Source organism: Bemisia tabaci, chromosome 1 (assembly GCF_918797505.1).
Source record: "Bemisia tabaci chromosome 1, PGI_BMITA_v3".
Classification (NCBI taxonomy): Eukaryota; Metazoa; Arthropoda; class Insecta; order Hemiptera; family Aleyrodidae; genus Bemisia; species Bemisia tabaci.
The window spans coordinates 64,163,437-64,188,771 of record NC_092793.1 but is presented as its reverse complement, the minus strand read 5'-3'; the positions used below and the strand labels follow the sequence as shown (position 1 = coordinate 64,188,771).

The window sequence follows — 25,335 nt, the reverse complement described above, 5'->3', positions numbered from 1 at the left end:
TATGAGGGCTTGGCCTTAGTGCCTAGCACAAACAGCCACTGACAAGTTATGCACATCTTATTACATCCTCTGTGATAAAGGTTAGAGTACCTGTATAGGGAGAGTAGCGACAGATCTGAAACTCCAAAAGTCGATCAGGCCATCACCGATGCCTCCACGAATAAAGTCAGGGCCCAAAAGGGCAGCCAACCTATGAATTTCAATTATCCATAGCGATTTACTGATACTATTGTTACGAACCGTCCTTTAGTAAGCACGTGTTTGACTCAGTTTTTGCATAAATTTACTCAATGTCGCGGAAGAACGCTCATTTCTGTACATTCTTGGACATCTTGGTCAGGGACGGACTGGCCGGGGTGGCGATGGGGCGATCGCCCCACTTTCATCGGCCAAAAGGGCCGTATTTCGCCGTTTCGAAGAAACGCCCGAGGGCTTTTTCGGTTCGTCCTCGAGAAAGGGCCCCGAGACTCCTCACCCAAGTAGCATTTTTCAACGGAAAAATCGCGATTTTATCGCCGATAAAGTCGCGACTATCCTCGATTTTATCGGCGATAAAATCGCTAGGATCATCAATATTTGAGCGATTATCCTCGATCTTTTCGCGATTTTATTGCGATTTTATCGGCCCGAAAAAATTGCGATTTTATCGCGATAAGATCGAGGATGATCGCTCAGATGTTGATGATCCTAGCGATTGATAAAATCGCCAAAAAAAAGGGGTTAAAGTTGTCAGCCGATTGCCGTTAGGTTCAGCCGTTAGGTCCTTTGACGAAGACGAGCGTAAAATCCCCGGAGCCTCCGCGGGGATTCGAACCCCAATCGCTACACGGAAAAAAAAGACCTGTCATTTTAACAGTCGCATTGAATGTTAAATTTGTTTGACGTTTCTCTGTTCTTTTAGTTGTCGTGACTGATAGTTTAACATTTTAAGTATGTTGAAACAAAAGTGTGCAACTCTGTTAGCTCAACATCTTATTGATGCTTTTGAAATAACATTCTGTATGTTATTCCATCATCACACGACTGCTGAGTTAACGTCAGGCGCAGTCATTAAATCAACAGTTCCTGAAGCTTTTGGAATGACTGTCATTGACTTTTGATTTTACAGTCCACACGTTATTTTGACATTCGTTTGGATTTTAAATTTACACTCGTGCAGGTGTTGGTCTAATGTTTTGAAGGTCGTTAAATTTGCAGAAATAATCTGCCAAAGCAACAGCGAGGGTGTCGAAATAGCAGCCTCTCATTTAACAGCGAGTTGACAGTAAAATGCTGTCCGTTGCACGGAGCATTCCATCCCGGCCAGTCCCGCGCGATCGGCGCAGCGCGCATGCGCAGTTGTATACAGTTGTCGATCGCCCCGCTGCGAGCGGTGACGCAGAAAACCTCTCCTACCCTACCCGCCACACTGCCCACCCTCCTTCTCGAGGGTTGCGCGCCGTCCTGACAAAGGGCCCGGTCAGGGAAATTCTCAGAACTCCAACCGCCCGGGCCTGGCGTTCGGTTGTTTCTTCCTTCGGCGTTGTTCCCGCATTCCAGTCTGTTCGCTGAGGCCGCCATGTCATTGTTTAAAGGGATTTCGTTTGCTCAACAGTCAGTGGTTTTGAGTCAGAGAAGTCTTGCGCTTGCGTTTCGAAATCGTGCTCAAATTGTGTTTGCGAGTGAATTTTGGCGAAGAAAGTGATTAGTTTTGATACTCAGTGCGCGATCTGCAAAATTAGTAGCTCCATAGGAAAGTAACTCTTACGATATAAGCAAATTTGGGCACATTGTAATTAGTTGCGGGCAGACGCCATTTTTTGAGGCATCATCATGAATCCGTTCAATTCGAAATTTCTGCTGCCGTATATTTGTGCTTTTTGGTTTCAACTTCACCATTGACATTACACGCACTCTCAACTCAATTAGGTTTGCGTCCAGTGCATCAAATTATTATTTTTAGCGTGCCTTACATATTTATATGCAGGCACTCTTTTGATTTCGTTTCCTGTAGATTATACCATTAGCCCTGTCCTCTATACTTTCCGACTCAATTCCATTGTGTGATTTTTTCCTTTTCTTTCGTTCAAAGAAATTTAGGCTGTTTTGAAATGAAATGAAGTGATAATTTAGCAAATCTTAATCTTGGTAGAATTTTTTGAAACCTTTTATAATACATTTTCGGTGTTTTTAACTCATAAGCACGATCTGCTGTTTGGTTCTTACGTTGTTTTTTATTGATGACGCCAACGTGACATTGTCTTAATGGCGTAAAGTGTTTCAATGTGTAATACAGTGTCTGTGCGGTATCTGACCAGGCTGCGAGTGAAAAGTTCGGTTATTTGAAAAAAAGAAAATAACGGATGGAGAGGAAGGGTTTAAAATGTGCCTCACATAATTTGTTGACGACCCCAAGGCCATGATCAATTCTGCCCCACCGAGAACTGCAAAGATGTATACTTTGTGTAGTGTTTCTGTGCATTTAAACTGTTAAAATTTTTGTGAAATTAACTCATTGTGAAACTGATTTAGTCTGTAAATGTTACTTTGACCGGAATATTATCTACGGTTTTTGTATCATTTACTTGAAACCAGTTAAGCAGTTATCAGCTATTTACATAAGCATGTAAGTATGACCATAATTTTTTACAGTTGCTTGGCATTGTATCTGCTCCATTAACAGCAGTGTGAATGAAAATTCAAGAGCGATTTAGCTTTTACATGAGCAGCAGCGCTGCTACATCGACAGCAGCGTGGATTTAAATTCAAAAACGAACTGGCTGCCATGAGAACAGCGACGCTGCAATTTCGACAGCAGCGGCCGCTGTTAAATCGAAGGCAGCGTGAACGTCAATCTGATGGGGAACCGACGTTTACGCCAGCAGCTGCGCTGCCAGTGTAACAGACTATTCGATGAAGGTTGAGCAGATTTTGCTGTCGTTGTTACATTCATTTACTGTCATTGTGACAGCAAAGCGCCTGTTGTAATAACAGACAAAGGTAATGTTATTTTAACAACCAGGATGCTGTGCCGTTTTTTAACAGCCAAGGGCTGTTCCTTCAGCAGTCGCGACGATTAAAATGGCAGGACTTTTTTTTCCGTGTACGGTGGAAGGCCAGCACATTGACACTATGCTATGACCACTATATGACTTGTGTGTGCGAATTGAAGCCTCTTATACATGGATCGGCGCGGCGCTTCGCAACCTCACAACTTATGTCTTTGCGTTGACTGACACCGATTTTTCATTGGATTTTTTTTTTTTTTTTTTTTTTTTTTTAATTTTCCCTCCTCTGTGTTTTATTTCATACCTTGAAATACGGTTGGTAAAATAAGGTTCTATTGGTAATCTCATCATTCTGTCTCTGTAAAATTACCAATAATTAGTCCAGGCAAATACCTAAGCCATGAAAAGGGCTATAGCCTGCAAAAATCCCGGGTAGCAATGTTTTCATCGATTCCTACGTAATTTTTGACGCTGAATCCGAATTTCAACTTTGCACCATTAAATTCGGACCGGAAAGTTGCCAAAGTTGGCAAAAATGGCCTAAAATCGGCCTTTTTTCTGGATTATGACCTGTAACTTCCTAAAAATTGATCTGACGATAAAATTAGTTATTTTCAGAAATAAAGCTCGTTAAATTTCCTGTAAAAAAGTTCCTATACACTTTTTTGCTCAAGGCAAAATCAAGCGCGCTGGCGGGCTCCAAACTTTGAAAAATGAGCGAAAATTTGGTTACTTGCGGGTTACGGCCTGTGACTCGTCCAAAATTGATCTAACGACAATGTGGTTGTTTAAAAAAAAAAAATTCCTTAAATTTCCCCCAAAAAAAGTTCCTATACCTTTTTTTGCTCAAGGCAAAATTAAGCGCGCTGGTGGGCACCGAACATTGAAAAATGAACGAAAATTGCGTTTTATGCGGTTTTTGCAAAAATCCCGGATAGTTATGCTTTCAGTGATTCCTACGTAATTTTTGACGCTGAATCCGAATTTCAACTTTGCACCATTAAATTTGGACCGGAAAGTTGCCAAAGTTGGCAAAAATGGCCTAAAATCGGCCTTTTTTCTGGATTATGACCTGTAACTTCCTAAAAATTGATCTGACGATAAAATTAGTTATTTTCAGAAATAAAGCTCGTTAAATTTCCTGTAAAAAAAGTTCCTATACACTTTTTTGCTCAATGCAAAATCAAGCGCGCTGGCGGGCTCCGAACTTTGAAAAATGAGCAAAAATTGTGTTTTTCGCGGTTTTTGCCCGATGTCTCCTGTTTTAATCGTCCGACGAGTAATTTCTGGACAAATTAAGTGAAGATGATAAAATTTACACTTAGTGAAATGAATTGATGTAAATAATAAGGATAACCCAACACATTACAGTATGCGCAATTTTCGCACATTTTACAAAGTTCGGAGCCCAACAGCGCGCTTGATTTTGCCTTGAGCAAAAAAGTGAATGGGAACTTTTTCATAGGAAATTTAACGAGCTTTATTTCTGAAAATAACTAATTTTATCGTCAGATCAATTTTTGGCAAGTTACAGGCCATAATCTGGAAAAAAGTCCGATTTTAGGCCATTTTCGCCAAATTTGGCAACTTTCCGGTCCGAATTTAATGGCGCAAAGTTGAAATTCGGATTTAGCGTCAAAAATTACATAGGAAACGATGAAAACATTGCTACCCGGGATTTTTGCAGGCTCTTTTCCTTGTTTGCCTGGACTAAATAGTGAGATGGCAAAGTTACCAATGGACCTTGGGAAAAACGCCAATAGTTTTTATCGACTGTGGTAGAATTACCGAGATAAAATGGTAAAGTTACCGGGGATTGATTACCAATAAAAGTGGTATTCTTACCTGAAAAAATCAGTAAAAATACCGGTTTTCAGGTAGGTAAGCTTACCAGTCTGTCTTTGTAACATTATACTAATAATTGATAAAAAAAATGAGATGGTTAAGTTACCAACGGATCTCGGTAAAAACGGCGGCGGCGGAATAGAAACATCTTTCATATGCGTCATTCATGCGTTAATGAAAAATTGCAATTTATTGCAATTTTATCTCTATAAAATCGCGTTCGATAATATCGCGATTTTGTTGCAATTTATCGCGATTTTTCTCCCGATAATATTGCAATAAATCGCGACGTCAATAAAATCGCGATACATTCTCCAATTAAATCGCAATTTATCGCGATCACTGCTACTTGGGCAGAGGACAGGACACTTTATTGCCGATTCGGAGAGCGCCCTGAAGGAGCTTTTTTATGCCATATCTAAGGGCGTTGCATTTTGAGAGCCCTTTTTTCTGATTCGAATAATTCTAAAGGGGTCCTTTTTTGTCATTTCGGAAGAGCCCTGAAGGACTCATTTATTGCCGATTCGAAGAAGACTCGATGGAGCCTTTTTTTGCCGCTTCTAAGGACCTTAAAAGAGCCCCTTTATCTGATTCGAAGGAGTCCTTTTTTGCCGTTTCCAAGGGACCATTTATTGCCGATTTGAAGAGGCCTTGATGCGGTTTTATACCGCCTCTAAGGACCTTCAAGGCACCGGTCTCTTTATCGCCGATTCGACAAAAGGGTCCTTTTTGCCGGGGGCCTTTGGTACTGATTCAGAGAGGCCTCGAGGGCGCATTTCTATGCAATTTTGAACTTTGGAGGCCCCTAGTAGGGATTTTTGTCAATTTTTTGTTTGTATTTTTATTTTCATTTTTATTTTTATTTCGATGGCTAAATTCTGAAAATACGTATCTCGGAATCCGCATCATTAACTCATGAACCCTGAGACTCATAAGGAACCACGCAAAACATGAGCATCCTTACGAGTCTCAGGGTTCATGATGCGGATTCCGAGTTACGTGTTTTCAGAATTTAACCATCGATTTATTCATTCATTACGCGTCATTTAACTAGTAAACGACACTGATTTTTCTATGAGCAGAGCGAAGAAAGGATCCAATAAAACTACTAATCCTTTGTTTCTTAATCGGGAACTAACGTGATTGACACTTACTTTTCTTTTTCGCCCGATGAAATGTTTCCTCGGTTGTCACTCTTACACAATGGCCATTTCGACTCCAGTAGGAGTCATCATCAGGTGCTTAAAACTAAGAACGAAAATAAAATAAAAACCGAAGCTAAAACAATTTTGACGTTAGATTCACGTATTATCTCCGGCGACGCGTCGCGACACTTGCGCGCAGTTTTGCGCGTAATTCGAGGAGAGTTCAAGGTCAATCAATGCGGGCGTGGAAAACATGAACGTTAAAACACGCCGATTGTTATCTGGTCTAATCCAGTTCAGGTATTATCTCGTCCCATCACACGTGTTTTGGCGGATTGGCGTCGGCCATGATGAGTATTGCCGACGATGGAACGACTCCTCTAACAAAATGTTCACCTGTGCCGTAGTATCGTTTTTGAAGCGGGAAGCTCAAAAAAACGCAAATTTCTTACGCAGATTGTGAAGTTATGAGTGCATTTCAGACTTTGCCAATGCGCCCATCGTGATTTTTGAGGCATCGTCTGTAGGAAACACCTCTTATATTTGCTCTCGCAAAAGTTTGCAACAGGCCCATTGTGTGCGTTAGAAGTTGGTTAGAAGGGTGGCTGCACTTTTGGGCCCTAAGCCCTCCATGAACCGATCTGTCGGTACTCTCCCTATACAGGTACTCTAATAAAGGTGAAAGGCGATTTAACAATGTTTTCGTGTGTTATTCGTAGATAAGCTAGTTTAAATTGTTACTGTCGTATAACTGAAATTTTTGTCAAATTTAGCTTCTTATCGATGTTACGGTGAGTCGCCATCTTGTTTGTTTATTTACGGCCCTAAGAGCATCATGAAGCCTAAAAACTCGTTGACCAATCAAAAAGCGGAACAGTTCTCCTGTAGTAAAAAGATACGAATGGCCATACTCTGTCTATAAAGGTACTCTAGGAATTACCACGTATTCCACACCGCCATTTTGGATCGAAAATGTATCGAAAAAGCGACCCGAACTCGGCGCACACCGGGCTCGGAATTCGTCGAGCAGAACATGGCGCCAGCTCTCCCACTTACATTACGACTCTATGTACTCTATGAAGTCCGCCCGATGATGCCTGAATTTTGTGCGTTATGAACAGAGAGTACAATAGAGTCGCAATGTACTGGATCGCCGTTGAAGCCACTTTTGGAGGCTAGTTTTGTCCAGTACACGAGAGACTAGTGTGCGGCGACTGGCGATGACGCACGCGCAGAGACTGGCGCTCAGCGCTCCCCACTCCCCGACTCGGCTCCGCTACAAAGAGGTCCATACACATTGAGCCAGCTAAGTAGGCCGGTAATAAGTCTGAAATTGAGTCCATAGATGAATATTATCCAGGAGTAACATACCTTAATGGATTTGTTATGGCTTTGAATATCCATTTAAAGCAAATTTTGCACAAATTAATATAGATGGAATTTAAAAAAGTCGAAAAAACACAAGCAGTCGTTGATTTCTCCATAAGCCACCGTGTTAAAAAATGAATCAGCTATTACAGAAAGGGCACAATCGACATTTTTTTCGAAATTGAGTTTTTTGCGGTTTTCGCATTAGTGTATGTAGACACATCATGTAGTGCAGACAGGGCACTATATTCGCATTTTTTATGCGTTTTTGACAGGGGTTAAGTTCCTCACGTAGAGCAGAAAGGGCATTGTTGCAGCAATATAGTGCCGTTTCTGCAGTACATGCCCACTGGGTGCGCGCGCATCGGCAGCGGCAACTCGTCGTTTGTTTTGTTTTGATACGATTGAGAGGTTAGTTTTGCGTTTCGAAACGACAGTGATCACGCTACACGCTTCACTCACGCTGAAAATGAAAGGAGTGAGAATTGAACCTTGAGTGTAGGAAGTGAGAGGAGCCCTTAACAGGTTGGATGAGGAAGTAGGTAGAAGAATACTACGCTATTGAACTTCAAAGGATACATTTTTTTTTTTTTTTTTTTAAATTTCTTGACTTGAAATAAGCCAGAAATATCTTTAAAATTTACATAGCTGTGGGCAAACCACATGGTGAAAGTTCGAAATCGCATACCATCAATTGCGACATTGCCAATTTTATTTCGTCTTCTTTTTTTTGTTCTTAAGTATTCTCTATTGAAATTTTGTGTAAATTTTCTTCACACCATCAAGATTGTTTTCTGAAAATTTCATGGGAAAATCTCTATTAGTTCTCTTTAAAAATTAGTATAAAAAGAGAGCAGAAATTTTGAAACGTTGCAATGGAGCTATACAATTTCCAACTTTCGCGACAGACATGCATCATTGCCATACATGTGAGATGAAAAACAAGGGCTAAAATAATTTTCTGGCTTCATTCTATCACTCTTTATGGCTCCTTCCCCCATGTATTACAGAAAGGGCACTAATGCTCTTCCTTCAAGTGTCATTATTTACAACCCAGAAAGAGTATCATGTAAAATTTTTTTATGGAAATTGTCAGTCTACTTGGGGGACAAAAGAAAACCTCGAAAAATTTTTTTCCAAAAGCTCATAGTTTACTCAAATCAGTTTTTTGCATTTTCTGAACAGTTAACATTTCTGCAATATGTGATTCAAATGCCGGTTGGTTCACACTTGGTATAAGTCAGAAATTAAATCCCTATATGAATATTCTCCAGGAGTAATATACATCAATGGATTCATTGTGGCTTTGACTATCTAATTATAGCAAAATTTGCACAAATTAATATCGACTGAATAAAAAAATGTCGAAAAAACATAGGCAGTCGTTGCTTTTCCCTTAAAGCCGCCGTGATAAGAAATGCCGGTTGGTTCACACTTTGTATAAGTCAGAAATTAAATCCCAATATGAATATTATCCAGGACTAATATACATCAATAGATTTATTATGGCTTTGACTACCTTTTAATAGCAAAATTTGCAAAAATTAATGCTGATTGAATTATAAAATGTCGAAAAAACACAAGCAGTTCTTGATCTCTCCATAAGCCGCCGTGTTACAAAATGTCGTTGGGTTCACACTTGGTTCACACTTTTCGTAGAGTCCCTTTATACCCAGAGTTAAGACAACTCGATTATCAGCTGACTGGCAGCCGGCCTTGGCTGGCCATGGAGGCCGAAACGAGTGCACCCAAACGAACGATATTGAGGGATAAAGATCAGGAATCCTGTGATGTCTGTCACACAAAAACAACAACATCAACAAATTGATCAATTAAAAAGAAAATGAGATTGGTTTGTGAATAATTTCTTAATCTATTTTCATTTTGGACCGATGGTAATAACAATTTACTCTTGATAAACCACAAATAGGTAATATTTTCATTATTCTCGTTCACATTCGAGGTACCGCCATCTTGGTGCACTCGTTTCGGCCCCCATGAGCGAGAACCAATCAGAATTGGATTTTTTTTTAGGCCACTTTCAGCCCAACCAAAAGTGAGTTGTCTTAACTCTGGGTATAAAGGGACTCTAACTTTTCGGAGCACACGCGGCTCGGAAACGCCTGTTCATGGATTGGCTTCATCGGCGCTCCAGGACTTTGCGACTCTATTGTACTCTAAGGTTATGAACGTTATGATTGGTTATGAACTAGAGACTGTATCGAAGAGATCGAGGTCGATTCGCTTGCAGGTCGCGCGAGCTTGCCGAAACATGGCCGAAACGGCGCCCCATATACGTACCTAGGTTCTGGTTGCTATGTCATCTTGTAAACAAAGTACTTGAATTGGTTAGTGATTTTCAGTGATGTCAAAAATGAAAGGAATAGATACAAAAACCACCGATAAATTAGATATTGACGGTATGAAGTTTTAGTTCTTCTTTTCACTACTTATGAATCATACCTATCAATGGCTAAAGAACCATAGAAGTGCCTACTTCAACACTGCGAACTTTTCTGGAGCGCTTGAAAACTCACTTCACTTTTACTTTTCGTCTGAGCTTATGAGCTAATATATAACCATCTGCGAAATCTTCTAATTAATATCAACATGAAAGGATCCGTATATAGTAGGTAGCGAAAATATGATATGGAATCCTCATCAAGATGAGTATGTAATAAATCGACGGTGCAAGTCGGCAATCACATAACTCGTTTGCGGTGTCTGAAAATCTCCGCAACTATGTTATTTTTTTAAAGGAGAACAAATGGACATGATTCCTTGCAGTTTTTGCAGAATTTTCCTCGCACATAGAAGAAAAATCACGGCAGTTTTAAGGAATTACCGTTGAGTAGTTTTCCGTTTAAAGAATAAAGTATGACAGGAAGTCTGCGACGTCGCAAATCGAGTTATGTGATTGCCGACTTTCACCGTCGAAATGCCTATTCAAATACCCACCTATCAGATAGTGTATTAAATAGCTAACATACCTACCTAGGTATAAAATACCAGATTAAAATACAGTGATCAATCATAAGGTAGGTATTAGAAACCATATAAAATAGGTATAGTATCCGCGAGCGCATGCCGCACACCATCGAAAAAACCGCACCGAGATCTATGCATTGGTTGCGGAGATTACCCGTTACAAAGGAGCGGAAAGTACGATTTTATTTTATAGTGGATCATAGTGGATTAGATAGATTAGATATATTGCATTACAAATGTTTCCAACTCATCGTCACTAAGAATATATTACCTTTATCGAATACTAGGGGGCCCTGCCCCCTGACCGCTACGCGGCCCAACCCGCGGGAGGGCGCCTCGCGCCCTCAGGCCCGCTTGGCGGGCCCTATACGCATATGTATAGGCAAAAATGTTCTTCCATTTTAATACACCATTCTGTGTTCGAGCTGCATCGATTTCAAATTTTTGACGTAACACTCAGATTTGTAAATGATGAGGAATAGCTGGATGTACATACTCTAGATGTACATAATTTCACAGTCCACTTACTGGAAAAATTTCCATTCATTATGTTATTTTTAAATATTAAAAAAAAAATCGGATTTCGACGAATGAGGAGCCCTTCGCGAGCTTTTCCATTGTTTTATTGTTTATTCGAGTCACTCAGGTAGAATCCCACACCTTTAAATTGTTACTGCCGTATAATTGACATTTTTGTCAAATTTAGCTTCTTATCGATGTTAAGGTGAGCCGCCATTTTGTTTGTTTAATTACGGCCGTAAGAGCATCATGAAGCCTAAAAACTCGTTGACCAATCAAAAAGCGGAACAGTTTTCCTGTAGTAAAAAGATACGAATGGCCATACTCTGTCTATAAAGGTACTCTACTACCAGCTGGGTACAGCGCGGTTGCCCCGCCCCTATCATGCTACGCCCGCGCCACCTCGACGCTCTCGGGCTCCCCCGCACCGCGCCTCGCCCCGTCCACCCCCTCCTTCCCCGCTCTGCGACGCCCATCTCGGCTTCCCGCAGCATTTGCTAGATAGCGCTGGTGGCCTGGCCGCGGAGATGTTCCACTTCTGCAGCGCGATCTGATTTTGAAGGCATCCTCACGCCCCACAGCCGGGCTACCAGTGCTATCTAGCGGATTCTGCGGGAAGCCGAGATATGGACGTCGTGGAGCGGGGAAGGAGGGGGCGGACGGGGTGTGGCGCGGTGCGGGGGAGCCCGCGAGCGTAGCATGGTAGAGTGTCCCCACGGTCTTCATGGAAGACCATAAGTGTTCGCGCGCCGAAGCTTCTCGCTAATGCGGAGGTGAGTCATGAGCTTTGGAGATCACACGGCTAGCCGTGCTCGGCGATTCGGAGACTTTGCGCCGGAGGCGCGAGCGGAAAACAACCGCAGGGATTTCCCCGCAGGCTACTTCCAGGCGGTAACACCCGAGACGCAGGATAGACGCATATAAAGGGAGGGGGGAGCGTCGGCCTGTTGTGAGTTGCCTCAAAACGGGGGAAAGGGCGATGGGCTCGTAGGCGTGGAACAGGGCGGCCCGTGACGCGGCTCGGTGGAGTCTTCGCGTCCCGTGCTGTCGCGAGAGAATAGCCCTCGGAGCGTTTACTCTACCAAAAATAGCCCCAGGCAGGGCCGGACTGGCTAAGGCAGCTAGGCAGCGATCGCTGCCTAAGAATTGTCGGCTCAGGGGCCCCTTCGGGGCCCCTGAGCCGACAATTCCTAAATTTATTCTTCAATAAATGAAATGAATCCATGAAAAAGTGAAAAATCCTTGAAAAAAATCCGTGAATTTATTCTTCAATAAATGAAATGAATCCTTGAAAAACCCTCGTTTTTCCAGTCCTTGAAGGTTTAACTCATAATACCTTCTCTAAGGCCCCTACGGCCGGAAAAAGTTAACCTCAGGGGCCCCTGAAAAGATGCCAGGAAGGGCCCCTTAGCGATCGAAAAATATGAGCTTCAAGGGCCCTGGAGCGGCCCTCGAAGCTATATTTTCCCGGCCTCTAAGGGTTTTTTACTTTAAACAGCATGACTCTTTCTCTGAGACCCCTATAGCCCAAAGAAGGTCACTTCTGGGGCCCTTGAAAAGATGTCAGCAGGGGCCCTGACCCTGGGCTCGAAAAAAAGAGTTTCACTTTAAGGGGCCCTTCCGGGTCTCGAAAGCTCTTTTTTCCGGTCTTTGAGGGTTACTTACTTTAAGATGACTTTTTTTTTGAGGCGCCCCTACTGGCCCTGCAGCCGGGAGAAGGTAACTTCAGGGGCGGGGCCTCTGAGAAGATACCAGCCGAGGCCCCTGCGTAAAGTTTGAGGAGGTTATGTGCTTCTTTAATATGAGGAATCGTCGAATTTTTCAAAAAATATCTAAAAAATAGGTGACATTTTCGGAGGCGCTATTTATCAAATTTCAATGCGAAAAGAGCCTAAAACTTCTATTTTCAGGGGTTAAATTTTCAAATTTTTTTTCCGGTCTTTGAAGGTTACTCACTTTAAGATGACTTTTTTTTGAGGCGCCACTACTGGCCCTGCAGCCGGGAGAAGGTAACTTCAGGGGCGAGGCCTCTGAGAAGATACCAGCCGAGGCCCCTGCGTAAAGTTTGAGGAGGTTATGTGCTTCTTTAACATGAGGAATCGTCGAATTTTTCAAAAAATATCTAAAAAATAGGTGACATTTTCGGAGGCGCTATTTATCAAATTTCAATGCGAAAAGAGCCTAAAACTTCTATTTTCAGGGGTTAAATTTTCAAAATTTCCCGGGGGAGAACCCCCGGACCCCCCTCCATCCCTGGGGGGCGACCCCCCAGACCCCCCATAGGAGCCCAGTTTTAACGTCAGGGGCCCCAAAATCCTAGTAGCTGCCTAACTTTTTTTACGCCAGTCCGACTCTGGCCCCAGGCGATCACTTTGGGATCTGCCTGTTGACGAAAACTCCAGTGAGATTTTGAATAACCCTCTTTTTAGCAGGGATCTCTCTTTGCTTAAATTTATATTGTCCTTCCGAATCCAGGGGCAAGACTGATCACCTTCTCTCGATGATTCGAAAGAACAATTTCACACGATACATGTACTATTTTGTTTCTTTTTAATATAAATCTTTGAGTGTCTGAGGCCAGAAAATGAAGAAAATCAATTAAGAATGGGCACCTACCCACGAAAATATTCTTTACGGTCTCACAAACGTCCAAGTATACATTAATTTTCTAAATAATAATGTGTCTAAATATGAAATATATGTGACCTTAAGATTTTTGTATATTAAGTATTTAAGTACCTATGTATTATGTTCTCTGTATCTTGAAGTCAAGGGAGCATGCTAAGTATCGCTGATTAGTGTGACCTGTTAGCTTATTTTTATGATTGGAGGTATCCCTAATTTCACTTCTTAATACTGGATTAGATATTTTAAAAGCTAAGATTCATTTGAGAACTGACTCTGAATGATGTACCTACTAAAGTATGACAAGTGATAAAATAAAAATTGACGAAGTCTACTCGTCAGTGATAGTACCTACCTATATTTGAATTATCATATTAATAAAAATTATAAGAAAAAAATTAAGAAACCAATTACTCAATGTGTTTCAATTAAGGGAGAAATTGTTTGAATGAGTATAGAGGAAGGCATCATTCATTAGGAGTTCACTGGTGACAATAAGTTGGGATTTTATTCTAATTTGAGGTACTATCTGCACAAATTGACAACTTCGGAAATCCGGTTTGAGAAAATTAGTTAATTAGGACATAGGCGTGCATATTGCTTTTGTGCGTTCAAAATCGGGACTTATCAAATAGGGTGAGTTGCGTAACGCGGTGATATTAATTTTCAAGATTTTAAATGAGTAAACCTTTGGATTTGATGAATTATTTTCTGCCCGGCACTTCCGACTGTTTTTATTTTTAGGTCAGGATTGGCTAATTTAGATCATTTTAAAACGATTTTAAAAACTCATTAAGGAAAATTATCAAATTACGTAATCGATAAAAATATGTTACTCCATAAAACCCCGAAAAAATGATGGTAGGGGAGCTCTAAGTCATATGATATAAAAAAAACCAATGAAACCGATAGAAAAATGCGGAGGAAAAAAGAGGAGAAAAAGTTGAGGAGAGAGGGTGATGGAGCTAGAAGAATGTGCTGGGGTGGAGGGGGGGTAAGTAGATTAAATGCTGGCAAAAAAAAGGAAGAAACCTACCTATGATTTATTTAAAAAAAAAAAAAAAAAAAAAAAGAAACCTTGAAAAAAAGAATTGAATTTAAACATCAGCTGATGGAAAACGAAGCAAACAAAGGTTACCAAGGAAACCAAGGAATGGAACTTTAATAAAAACAGTTTAGTGGAAAACAGCGTAAATAGGGGACTTACGTTAATTACCGTTTATAAGTAAACGGTAAATGCGATTTAACCGAAAATCTATAGGTACAGTTCTTCATGAGACCAAAATGGACAAAATTGCAAAATTTGAATCAGCGGACGTAAATCTAACGATAGTTATCGTGAACGAAAGAATTGCTGACATAGGTCGGGATGGGATGGGATGGGATTATAGGTGGGATGGGATGGGATAGTGTATTTCGATATCGATAAAAGTATATTTCGATATCGATATAGGTAAATCGATATGTATCGATGCAAAACGATATATATCACATCAAACACATCAAATACGAAAACACATCAAAAACAAACAATACATCAAACACAACAAACAAAAAAAGACATCCAACAAAAAACACAACAAACACAATAAACAAATCAAACACTAAAAACACAAAAAACACATCAAACGCAAACGGCAAAACGGCAGTTTAACATGTCTAAGAAAGAAAAAATCAAATTTTTTACAGATTGTTCTCGGCAATGAGTCAGTTAATTAGAGCGTGCCAGGAATCGATAACGACATACAGAATGTATCGATATAGATCGATGTTTATCGATGTGGATATAATTAGTTAGGATATATGTTTTGATGTATATCGATAGATGTACAGTGGACTCTCGATAATTCGAACCTCGATAATTCGAAAACCTCGTTATTTCGAAGGAAAGTCTGTCTCCCTTGAAAATCTCTCGATAATTCGAAGAAAATCAATATATTTTTCTCCCCTCGTTATTTCGAAATTTTTAAGCTGGCGCGGCCCTCTATAATTCGAAATTGCTACGAGAATTCTCTCTGTAATTCGAAGTGTGGGAAGTAAATATGGCCCTCCCTCTATAATTCGGAATAAGACGGTACATTCCCTCTACAATTCGAAGTCAACTGTTTATGTACCTGGGTGTCTGAAAGAGCTTGACCTTTGACCTAAAGATCTTTTGGCGTAAATCCGTCCATTTGCCCCTCTATAATTCGAATTCAGATGGCGCCTTCCCTCTATAATTCGAACCTCTCTAATTCGAAATTTCTCCAAATGGAATTTCTTTAATCCGAACTCTCTTTATTTCGAAACTTCGCTAATTCGAATAAAAAGCCGATTCCCTTCAATTTCGAATTATCGAGAGTCCACTGTATTTATCAATATGAATCAATATGGATATAGATCGATATGTATCGATACAGATATAGATACATCGATACGTATCGATATACATATGTATCCATCTATATCGATACGTATCGATATACATATGTATTCATCTATATCGAAACACCGATACGTATCGATATACATATTATGTATCCATCTATATCGATGCATCGATATGTATCGATATAGGTATACTTAAATATCAATGTGGGTATATTTCGATATCGATACAGGTAAATCGATATGTATCGATGCAAAACGATATATATCACATCAAACACATCAAATACAAAAAACACATCAAACACGAACAACACATCAAACACAAAAAACAAATCAAACACAAAAAACAAATCAAACAAAACAAAAACAATAAACAAATCAAACACTAAAAAACACATCAAACACAAACAATACATCAAACAACAACATATCGAACAAAAAAACACATAAAACACACCAAAAACAAAAAAACATCAAACACAAAAAATACATCAAACACAAACAACCCTGAGCACAAAAAACAATTCAAACACATAAAACACACAAAAAACAAAAAGCCCATTAAACACAAAAAACACATCAAACACAAAGAGCACATCAAATACAAACAACCCATCAAACACAAAAAACAAAAAAGCACATTAAACACAAAAAACAAACAATCACAACAAACAAATAATCACAACAAACAAACAATCACAACAAACACAAAAAACACATCAAACAAAAACAACACATTAAACGGAAAAACACATCAAACAAAAAGACACAACAAACACATCAAACAAAAAGACACAACAAACACATAAAACACAAAAAACACATCAAACAACAACACATCAAACAAAAAAACGCATCAAACACTTAAAACACACCAAAAACAAAAAAACACATAATATACAAAAAACACATCATACACAAAAAACACATCAAATACAAACAACCCATCAAACACAAAAAACACATCAAATACAAACAACCCATCAAACACAAAAACAAATCAAGCAAACACATCAAAGACAAAATAAAAAAATAAAAAAAAACACAACACACAACAAACACATCAAACTGCGATACACATGAATTATCACATGTATCGATAATCGCTTGCATTTATAATCGCATGTATCGATAATCGCAATACGGCGATGTTGCGGCGGCGGTTGGTTAGCAACCGTGGGACCGTTCCTCTCTCCAATTTTTCCATTTGTTGACGATAAAATCCCGAAATCACGACAGGGAGAAAATTGAAGTAGCCAGTGTCACCCACCGAACCGGGGAGGACCGGTATACAAATTCTAGGGAAGATCGGACAGACGGTTTGACCCTCATTTCGTGAAAACCGTCCTTTACTTTAAGAAGAAGATTATGCAGCTGTGGTAAGTGAATGAAGAATAGAAAAACAGGAAATATAGAAGTAAGAAAAGGGAGAAAGAACAACCGTGCGGAGTAGGCGTCTGCTGCTAGTATTCTATAAATATTCGATTTTCCTGCGAATATTTATGAAACACTCTACCTACAGGGAAGTAGTTCTATAGTGACGTTCATTCCATGGTAACGCTCATTCTATAGTGATTCTATGGAAACATTCTAGGTACTCGTGTCATCTTGGAGATCTTTTTGAGTACTTTAGGCCTTGTCTCGACGGCGCAACTGTTGAGGGAAGCTGGCACAACGGTTGAAGGAAGGGAGTGTCTCAAAAATGTTTCACTTATAAGAGAAACTTTTAGGGTCAGAAACCTGGAACCTCAACAGTTGTTTACCTTCTTGGTATTTTGAATTGATAAACGCTGGTTACACGTGAAGCGGGAGTTTATTGCGGGTGTTTTATTCCGGAGCGGTTATTACTTAGAAATATTTGTATACATTTCAGTATTAATTTTATATTTTCGTTTGTAGCATATCACTACAGCAAGAAAATAAAATTTTATCGAATATATTTTCTTTGTATCCAAATCTGTGTTATGTTATTGTTTTTTGTTTTATACCTGGTCGAAATAACGCAAAATATTCACCTCCCGTTCATGATTATCAGTTCAGTTACCTCAATTGACATCGTTTAACCTAAAAATATTAATGTTGTTCAAATATTCCCGCCTAAAAGTTCCAGGAACACATGCTTGTGCGTCGAGACAGGGAACTTCGGTTGGTGCAACTGTTACGAGTTTGTTGCACCAACCGAAGTTCCCTGTCTCGACGCACAAGCATGTGTTCCTGGAACTTTTAGGCGGGAATATTTGAACAACATTAATATTTTTAGGTTAAATGATGTCAATTGAGGTAACTGAACTGACAATTATGAACGGGAGGTGATTATTTTGCGTTATTTCGACCAGGTATAAAACAAAAAACAATAACATAACACAGATTTGGATAAAAAGAAAATATATTCGATAAAATTTTATTTTCTTGCTGTAGTGATATGCTACAAACGAAAATATAAAATTAATACTGAAATGTATACAAATATTTCTAAGGCCTTGTCTCCACGGCGCAACTGTTGAGGGAAGTTGGCGCAACTGTTGAAGGAAGGAAGTGTCTCAAAAATGTTTCACTTATAACAGAAACTTTCAAGGTCAGAAACCTGGAACCTCAACAGTTGTTTACCTTCGTATTTTGAATTGATAACCGCTGGTTACACGTGAAGTGGGAGTTTATTACGGGTGTTTTATTTTGGAGCGGTTAATATTTAGAAATATTTATATACATTTCAGTATCAATTTTACATTTTCGTTTGTAGCATATCACTACAGCGGGAAAATAAAATTTTATCGAATATATTTTCTTTGTATCCAAATCTGTGTTATGTTATTGTTTTTTGTTTTATACCTGGTCGAAATAACGCAAAATATTCACCTCCCGTTCATGATTATCAGTTCAGTTACCTCAATTGACATCGTTTAACCTAAAAATATTAATGTTGTTCAAATATTCCCGCCTAAAAGTTCCAGGAACACATGCTTGTGCGTCGAGACAGGGAACTTCGGTTGGTGCAACTGTTACGAGTTTGTTGCACCAACCGAAGTTCCCTGTCTCGACGCACAAGCATGTGTTCCTGGAACTTTTAGGCGGGAATATTTGAACAACATTAATATTTTTAGGTTAAATGATGTCAATTGAGGTAACTGAACTGACAATTATGAACGGGAGGTGATTATTTTGCGTTATTTCGACCAGGTATAAAACAAAAAACAATAACATAACACAGATTTGGATAAAAAGAAAATATATTCGATAAAATTTTATTTTCTTGCTGTAGTGATATGCTACAAACGAAAATATAAAATTAATACTGAAATGTATACAAATATTTCTAAGGCCTTGTCTCCACGGCGCAACTGTTGAGGGAAGTTGGCGCAACTGTTGAAGGAAGGAAGTGTCTCAAAAATGTTTCACTTATAACAGAAACTTTCAAGGTCAGAAACCTGGAACCTCAACAGTTGTTTACCTTCGTATTTTGAATTGATAACCGCTGGTTACACGTGAAGTGGGAGTTTATTACGGGTGTTTTATTTTGGAGCGGTTAATATTTAGAAATATTTATATACATTTCAGTATCAATTTTACATTTTCGTTTGTAGCATATCACTACAGCAGAAAAATAAAATTTTATCGAATATATTTTCTTTTAATCCGTATCTGTGTTATGTTATTGTTTTTTGTTTTATACCTGGTCGAAATAACGCAAAATAATCACCTCCCGTTCATAATTATCAGTTCAGTTACCTCAATTGACATCGTTTAACCTAAAAAAATTAACGTTGTTCAAATATTCCCGCCTAAAAGTTCCAGGAACACATGCTTGTGCGTCGAGACAGGGAACTTCGGTTGGTGCAACAAACTCGTAACAGTTGCGCCAACTTCCCTCAACAGTTGCGCCGTGGAGACAAGGCCTAAGTAATAACCGCTCCGGAATAAAACACCCGTAATAAACTCCCGCTTCACGTGTAACCAGCGTTTATCAATTCAAAATACTAAGAAGGTAAACAACTGTTGAGGTTCCAGGTTTCTGACCTTGAAAGTTTCTCTTATAGGTAAGTGAAACATTTTTGAGACACTTCCTTCCTTCAACAGTTGCGCCAGCTTCCCTCAACAGTTGCGCCGTCGAGACAAGGCCTTTTTGAAAAACTTTACCCATACAATCTCTGATAAGTCTACCCTCTTGTAAATACATGACTATGATCTTTCACAAAATTGTACTTTTTCCACAGTATGTATCTCAAATGACTTCGAGAAGAAGATAATTGAGGCTTTTGAAGTGTTTGACCACGGAGGGAATAAAACAGTGGATGTGCGAGAGGTTGGAACGATCATTCGCTCATTAGGTGAGTGTAGATAAACCTTTCCAAAAACTTGGAGACTTAAATGTTTTGAAATGTGATGATCTTTCAGCATAGAGACATTATTCTCATATTGTTATTATTTTGGTTTGCCGTTTGGGCAATAATAAGATTAACTATTTGAGGAAAAAAAATGATTGAGAAAAAACATTCAGGACTAAAAAAAAATAATTGCCGAGAAAACATATTCTGGGCTGACTATTTTCATTTCGCTCGATTATTTTTTTTTTTTCATCAATTTTATTTTCTCATAAACAAAATTATAAATTCAACGCTCCACCGCCACGTTGCCGCACTGTGTAATGAAGGGAAGAGGACTTTAGTGAGATGGCTCGTAGCAAAAGCTAGTTGCACCAACCGTCGTAATCTAGAGTGGCAACCAGGACTATGAACATAATATCCATACAGATGGTCCGTAGGTAGTTGTATACTTAGCTTCTTTTTGGATTGCCGCGGCAAATATTTAAGATATGATTAATGTAAAAATTAATGAAACCGCATTTGTCCACCTCTGAAGAAAACAAAGTGGAAAAAATATAGTATACACTGAGTCAAGTATTTGCCAAGACAACAAGAAATACCGTAATATGGGGTGAATGGGGACAGGCGGGTGAATAGGGACGATTTTGATTTATTTCCGTTTTTAGTCCTAATCGAAAGTCGGTAAGTTTGGCACCTACAGAACTCGTTTTTTTCGAAAATGCATAGTTTGGCATCCTCTTTAAGAAACCGGTGTAATCGGTGTTGTTTAGTGAAAGCATAAAATGTCAACATAACCTCAAAACTAGACCTTGAAAAAAAGCGGGAAAACAAGCGTGATAACGACCCATGCAAGTGAATCACGAATTGAAGAAAAGTTTTTTTTATGTTATCACATTTTGACATCATAAATTACCTTGCTCATCACCAAAAATGATGCAATTTGCTCGATATTAGGTGGTTTAAAAAAATTTTTCTCCAAAAAACGAGCGTTGGGAGTCTAAGTATCGTAGATTCAGGCACAGCGGATGGGCTTTCTCTGACATTTGCCGCCTCTTATCGCATCCTTTGAAATACTTTTATATGTACTAATTTCACATTCTGTGACTTTTGAATACTGCCCTGGTTTAATTGAGAAATGTATCTTTCAGATCACAATGATCAGGGCGTAAAGGATAATTGTCATCTGTTAGCTTCTTATTACTTAATTTTTGTTATTTAAAGACATGTTTTTCCATTTCAGATTCGAATTTCACTTTTTTTTAAAAAAAAAAAAAAAAAACTCAGGTAGTGTCTCCATTCACTCTCCAGTTAGTAGAATGGGGACAACGCCTTATTTACATTGAAATTTGCTGGTGTCCCTATTCACCCCAGTGGAGGATGAATAGGGACAGTAGGTAAGAAAAATTTAAAATGGTTAAAATTTTCGTATCATCACGATTTTGGGGGAAAGTAAAGGGCTTGAACAAGGCGGATAAAGAATCGCCGAATCGAGGAATTGTTTATCCGCCTTGGGACTTGAAAGGTCACAAGTTCCTGTTAAAAAAAGCGGAATTCTTGAAATCAGTAGGCCACAGACGTGCATTTGTATCAAATACTGTCCCCATTCACCCCATAGGTATTACGGTACCTTCATACAGAAAAAACAGGCAAATTATAACGATCTAGGTTGTCTACGGGTGCGTCTCTGCATCTTCGTGGGTCGTTGTGTGTTCAAAGGTTGGCTATTCTGTACTGGCTACTATCCATCTCACAAACATTTCCTCCGAATCATTGCAGAACCTGGCAACATGACCGTAAGTGTTCAGAGAATAATCATTTTTCATCAACAAGAATATATGTGTTACGGGTAATCTAGTCAAACCGGGTAATGTCGGCAATAATTGACATTACCCAGGCCGTTTTGGTTAGGTTAGGTTAGGTTAGGTTAGGTCCAGCCGGTCCCGTCTGCGGCCCTCCCTGACGACAGAGGGGTGGGATGGCGGGTACTATAACCTAACCTAACCTAACCTAACCTAACCAAAACGGCCTGGTTAATGTCAATTATTGCCGCCATTACCCGGGTAATGTCGACATTACCCGGTTTGACTAGATTACCCGTAACATATGTTTCAAGAATGTTGGACAACATTCATTTTTTTTATCAGTGCCCAGAATATTTTTTCTCGATCATTCTTTTTCTCTGTTAGAATATCTTTTTGCCCAAACGGCAAACCATACATATATTGCAATTAGGTGCGGGATATTAGGAATCAATAATTTCTTCATCCGAGGAAAACGGAAAAATAATATGGCACTAACAAAAAATGTTCTCAAAAACTGAAAATAAAAGCTGTTTTCGGAACCACTCTATTTTCTTAAAACGGTCGCTTTTGAGTGATAACAGATTCTGGTGATTGTGACAACACCGCCTCGCCAACCTGGTTTCTTCACCTAGCCCATGTACTTTTCGATACGTAAATAGCAGTACCTAAGGATTTGGAAACCGATTTTCGGATGGAAAGCTAATATTGCGACATATATGAGACTGTGTTTCACGTCTTATTTTTTGAACTCCTCTGGTAAAAAGGTAAAAAAAGTTTCAAAGGAGTAGGTATTTTACGCGTAGCAATTGCCCGAGATTCAATTATAAAATAAAGTTTAATCTCACAATTTTTTCATGAGTAGGTAGGTATTTTTTTAAATTGAAATGTGTGAAATGAACAGGTGAAAAACAGATACATTTTACAAGCTTTTGTACGAGTTTCTTCACGTTTTCCACGAGAAAACTGTTTATTTAAAGTTATCGCAAGTCAAAGTACGTAAGTTTTGTTGGAGTTTATTTAATCTCTTTTTTTCACGAGTCATTGCTACAGGGCATAAGTGAGCAAATGTGGCTTTGAAAACCACTAGCGCATTTCTTTAATGTTCTGACTTATACTCAAGGGTGCTGTCCCAGTGAAGCTGAGGTTCAAGAGGTAATCCTGAGCGTAGAGGATACTGAAATTGCTGGTAGTGTGCACTTATCAACGTTCCTTCCTGTGGTCTCGAATCTTCTTGCTGAATACAAGTAGGTGGGGTTATAAAGCTACACATAAGTTAGAAGTAAGTAAAATGAATCTTGGACTAGTAAAATCCCTGGTATATAAAAACGACGGACACCCTGCGGACACTGAAAATTCGTTTTTGGAACGCCCACGCGCCCACTCCGTGTCCCCGCACCCACTCCTGCACCTACTCCCGCGTGACCCCGCGCTCACCCAAGTAGCCATTTCCAAACCAAAAAGTTACAACGAACTTGAAATAAAGGAACTGGACTCTTTCCTTTAGACACCCGCGGGACACGACTCTTTCCTTTAGGCAACTAAGGGACTCTCATTAGCCACTGTGGAATTTTTCCTTGCCGCGGTCGTTCTCAAAAAATGGTAGGTATACCATATAATTGTAAGTACTTGCCACCCCGGCGTTGGTAAACCCCCAATGATCGCTCGAGTGCCGCTGCCGTGGAGATTCGGAGGTTTGCGCAATGCAAAAAGGTAATTTAGCATTCATAACGTCCCCAGCGCCGAGTCCATCATTGAAAACAATGATATTATTCTTGCTGCAGTTCATACAATTTAAAAGAAGCAAAAAAACTGCCAACTAAAACTAAGTAGGCAGATCAATTCTTGGAAAGAAAATAGTGAATAACACACGATTAAAATAAGACAAAATGATAGTTGAATTGCATTTTGCAAAAAGGAACCACTAACATTGCAATGTTGCTAAGATTGTGCAACTTCTTTTGTCTTGGAGGAAAAACCCGATTATCCATTAATAGTTTCTATTTTACTCGCTAAAAACTGTGAATTTAAGACAAAAATTGTCATCTAAATTTCATAGTTTTTCACGATTTCCGCAATTTTATTGCAAAGGATGAAGTTGCACAATCTTAGCATCATTGCGATGCTAGTGGTTCCTTTTTGCAAAATGCAATCCAGTCATTAAAATGAAGAAAAATAAATAAATGAAATGAAATAAAATAAAATGATAAATGAAACAATAAATAAAGTAAATATATTACATAAATTGGAACCTTTCCTTCCCGGCTGGAGCGAAAGGCCCATCAAAAAAAGGGGTTTGAGATGAAGGAAGACCACTAGTATGATGGTGATGAAGGCGAACAAGGAACAGGACTGACGAGCGATACCGGACAGTACGAATAAATACACACACAAAAAAAGAAAATAAACTAAAAGCTGAGTTGACGGGTTTAGCCCCCCGTCCGGGCAGACTAAGTTTCACTTACATTATGAGAAAAATAAAAAGGAAATCTGGCTGTAAAACGACAGACCGAACAGCAAAACAAAAGAACGAGCTCGAAGACCGAAAAGCAGAGAAGAGGAAGAGGGGAGCCGAGTAGTGCTAGTAGCCGCCACGCGACCACTAGCGCTACTTGGCGGGCTAAAATTTTGAAAAGTGAAGGGGTAGGGGGAACACCCCGTTACAAAATTAATATATTATATTTGATTTATTTACTTTAATATATTTTATTTATTTATGCTTTATTTTAATTGCATCTAGGTATTCATCATACATTTTATTTTTCTTAGTTTGTTTTATTTTATTTATTTGTTTATAGGTATTAGTTTATTTTTTTTCATTTAATCTATTTTGTTTTACTTACTTCTAATTTATTAATAGTATAGGAGATTTATTGGGCCTTAGAGCATCTTATGGCTGAGGCACACCTATTGAGTTTCAACACGATTTTATTAATTTATTGCATTTATTCTTTGTAAATTATTCAATTTATCTGTATTAAAATAAGAAAATAAAATACAATAAAATAAAATGGATTGAGAAAGTAAATACATAGAATAAACAAGCCATAAGAACTTCTCTGCAAATGGATTGCATTTTGCAAAAAGGTACCAAAAGAATTCCAATGTCGCTAAGATTGTGCAACTTGTTTTACCTTGCAAATATAACCTGATAATCTGAACAAGTTTTATCTTTACTCCCAACAAGGTATGAATTCAAGACGAAAAGTACCTCCGTTAGGGTGTTTCTTATTTTTTAAATTTTCGAATTCGAAGCAGGAGATCCTGGACTTAAAAGTTGATGTGAGGATAGATTAGAAGCCTTGTGCATGGAAAAAAATTTAAATAATTTTTACCCGGTGCTCAAACGACTGAAGTGACACAGGTT

General features: G+C 39.1%; 1 protein-coding gene across 1 annotated transcript in view; it reads left to right on the top strand.

Moving 5' to 3' along the window:
• The first annotated feature begins 8,542 nt into the window (after positions 1-8,542).
• The window catches only part of LOC109040501 (dynein regulatory complex protein 8), a 64,393-nt gene continuing 47,600 nt past the window's right edge, over positions 8,543-25,335 (top strand). The window contains exons 1-3 of the mRNA XM_072305454.1: positions 8,543-9,765; positions 20,059-20,172; positions 23,092-23,215. Of these exons, the coding sequence (XP_072161555.1) occupies positions 9,711-9,765; positions 20,059-20,172; positions 23,092-23,215 (293 nt within the window). The 5' untranslated portion in view covers positions 8,543-9,710. The remainder of the gene's footprint in view (positions 9,766-20,058; positions 20,173-23,091; positions 23,216-25,335) is intronic.